Source organism: Vicia villosa, linkage group LG3 (genome assembly GCF_029867415.1).
Source record: "Vicia villosa cultivar HV-30 ecotype Madison, WI linkage group LG3, Vvil1.0, whole genome shotgun sequence".
Taxonomy (NCBI): domain Eukaryota; kingdom Viridiplantae; phylum Streptophyta; class Magnoliopsida; order Fabales; family Fabaceae; genus Vicia; species Vicia villosa.
Window position 1 is genome coordinate 82,379,172 of NC_081182.1, and position 2,549 is coordinate 82,381,720.

At 35.9% G+C, this 2,549-nt stretch overlaps 1 protein-coding gene across 1 annotated transcript; it reads left to right on the forward strand.

The window, feature by feature from the left end:
- The first annotated feature begins 1,160 nt into the window (after positions 1–1,160).
- LOC131656214 (protein PHOSPHATE-INDUCED 1-like) lies at positions 1,161–2,337 on the forward strand. The gene has a single exon (XM_058925973.1). It carries the CDS (start codon positions 1,200–1,202, stop codon positions 2,109–2,111), a length of 912 nt encoding a protein of 303 aa, XP_058781956.1. The 5' UTR covers positions 1,161–1,199; the 3' UTR covers positions 2,112–2,337.
- Positions 2,338–2,549: the final 212 nt, after the last annotated feature.

Sequence of the window (2,549 nt, forward strand, 5' to 3'; positions counted from 1 at the left end):
ATGTATAAAAATAAATGTCTTACAAAACTTCATGAAAATCGTTAATTTTATCATTCTTTTTAACATATCAAATAATTTTTGACTGACGTGAACTTTTATAGGTTTTGATCTATATGATAATAGATTTCAATCCAACGGTGGATTTTACTATACAAACCATGAGTGGAGAGTTATCGGATGTGTCATATTACAAAATTTGACACTTTATGTCATTTGATCCTGATATTCACAAATAAAGTAAACTATTTTTAAAACATTAATGTGAAATTGAATTTTAAATAGAGTTTTAAGTCAAATCAAACTTTTATAAAAGTCAGACCATACAAAGATCAAATGTAAATCTTTTAAATTTATCATAGATTGGATTATTTCCTCCCGTAATTCATTCTACCACTTCTCGTCATACTCAATAACTACAACTACGACCCACCAGTAGTTATTGCTCCGAGGTAGTTCTGTCAACTAGTAAAAATTTGTCCATTGTGTTTCGTTCAATGCTCAGTTTAATCAGTAATAAATAATCATTTATGACTACCAGTAGTTTAGAGTTACATACAGGACTATGAATAACATTAGTCGATGAGAGATAACTCACCGAATAACATTGAAATTCATATAGATTGAATTTGAAAACTCCAAATAATACTTTTGCACATTTTCTAGCCAAATGTAAATCGAATAACCAGAAATTCGTGACTACATCAATTTGCTAACAAGAGTAAATCATGGTCCAAGAAAGAGGCTAATTACAATTTACATACAGTACATACATGAAAACTAGACTAGTGTAGGGTTTTGTTGTCTTCTTATCTAGTGCATGTTGACTATGTTCCCCATTAGCTGGCAACACTACTATGTTATTGTGATAACATGAATTATCATTACAAGCAATAATAACAAGTAACAATCCATAAATATCAAGGTGAAAAATTATGAAAACGTGCCGCACAATCCAATGGAATTTGATCACATAAGAATTAGTCCTAACAATTAGCAACGCGTAAGAACATTCTAGCTGGACCTCACTCTAGTCCATTCTCCCACTTATTTTGACTCCACCAGTCAACCCTTCACTAATACGTTCTCTTCCTTTTTCGACCCTCTTTCCTTTTCCCTTCCTTTTAACTTTCCATACCCCCTATAAATACCACCCACCACATTTCTATCTCCACAGCCTCAAATCACATTTCTATCCTATAATGACTTCTTCAACTCTTCTACTCACCCTAACCCTAGTTATCTCTCTTCTCCATTTCACCTCAGCATCAAGAAAACTAACACAAAACAACCAACAACTCAAATTCCAATACCACAAAGGCCCTCTTCTAACCGGTAAAACCTCCATTAATCTCATATGGTACGGTAAATTCAAACCTTCCCAACGAGCCATAATCTCCGACTTCATCACTTCCATTACCTCACCCACCATCAAAGCCAAACCATCCGTCGCCACGTGGTGGAAATTCACAGACAAATACTACCGTCTCGCAAACTCACAAAACATCATTCTCACAACAGGTTCACATTTCTTAAACGAGAATTACTCATTCGGAAAATCACTCACCAATGATCAAATCATAAAGCTTGCATCCAACGGTTCACGAACAAACGCGGTCAATATTGTTCTTACTTCCGATGACGTTGTGGTAGATGGGTTTTGTTCCAGTAGATGCGGAACTCACGGTTCTTCCGTGAGTACTCACAATCACAACACTTACATCTGGGTTGGTAATTCCGAAACACAATGTCCAGGTCAATGCGCCTGGCCATTTCACCAACCAATCTACGGGCCACAAAGCCCACCGTTGGTCTCCCCAAACAACGACGTGGGCCTTGACGGAATGGTGATCAATCTGGCTAGTCTTATGGCTGGAACTGTTACGAACCCTTTTGGAAATGGCTACTTTCAGGGTCCTTCTGAGGCTCCTCTTGAAGCAGCTTCTGCTTGTCCTGGGGTTTATGGGAAAGGTGCTTACCCTGGTTATGCTGGGAAACTCTTGGTGGATCCTACAAGTGGTGCTAGCTATAATGCTAATGGTGTCAATGGAAGGAAGTATTTGTTGCCGGCGCTCTTTGACCCGACAACCTCGGAGTGTTCTACTCTAGCATAACAAAGATTTTGTTCGAATATACTCTAGGCAAATACTAAATACTATATTCCTTCTCTTTTTTGTTGAATATATATTCTTTTTCTTTTTTCTTGATTTGTTGTTATACTACTGATGAATAAAAGAATGAAATTTGCTGTATCAAAAGAAAATAATATGAAATTGAATGCATAATGAAAAGAAGAAAAAAAACAGTATTTGTGAATTTTTTATTCATATAACCACTCACTTTTTCACCTTTAATCTCATAACACATCTATTTTTTTTTGAAAATTTCTTTAGCCACCTCCTATCCTTCTTGGTCACCTCTGGCGAATTTACGAAAATACCCCTTGTTTCGGAAGTTTATTTCCGAAAACGTACTTTTATTGGAAAAAAAGTGTTTTCGGAAATGAATCTCCGAAAAGTTGAATATTTTAATGAAAAATATTGACTTCGAAG

Bases quoted from the DNA above. Each gene is read 5' to 3' on its own strand.
- LOC131656214 (XM_058925973.1), top strand. From the start codon at position 1,200: ATGACTTCTTCAACTCTTCTACTCACCCTAACCCTAGTTATCTCTCTT.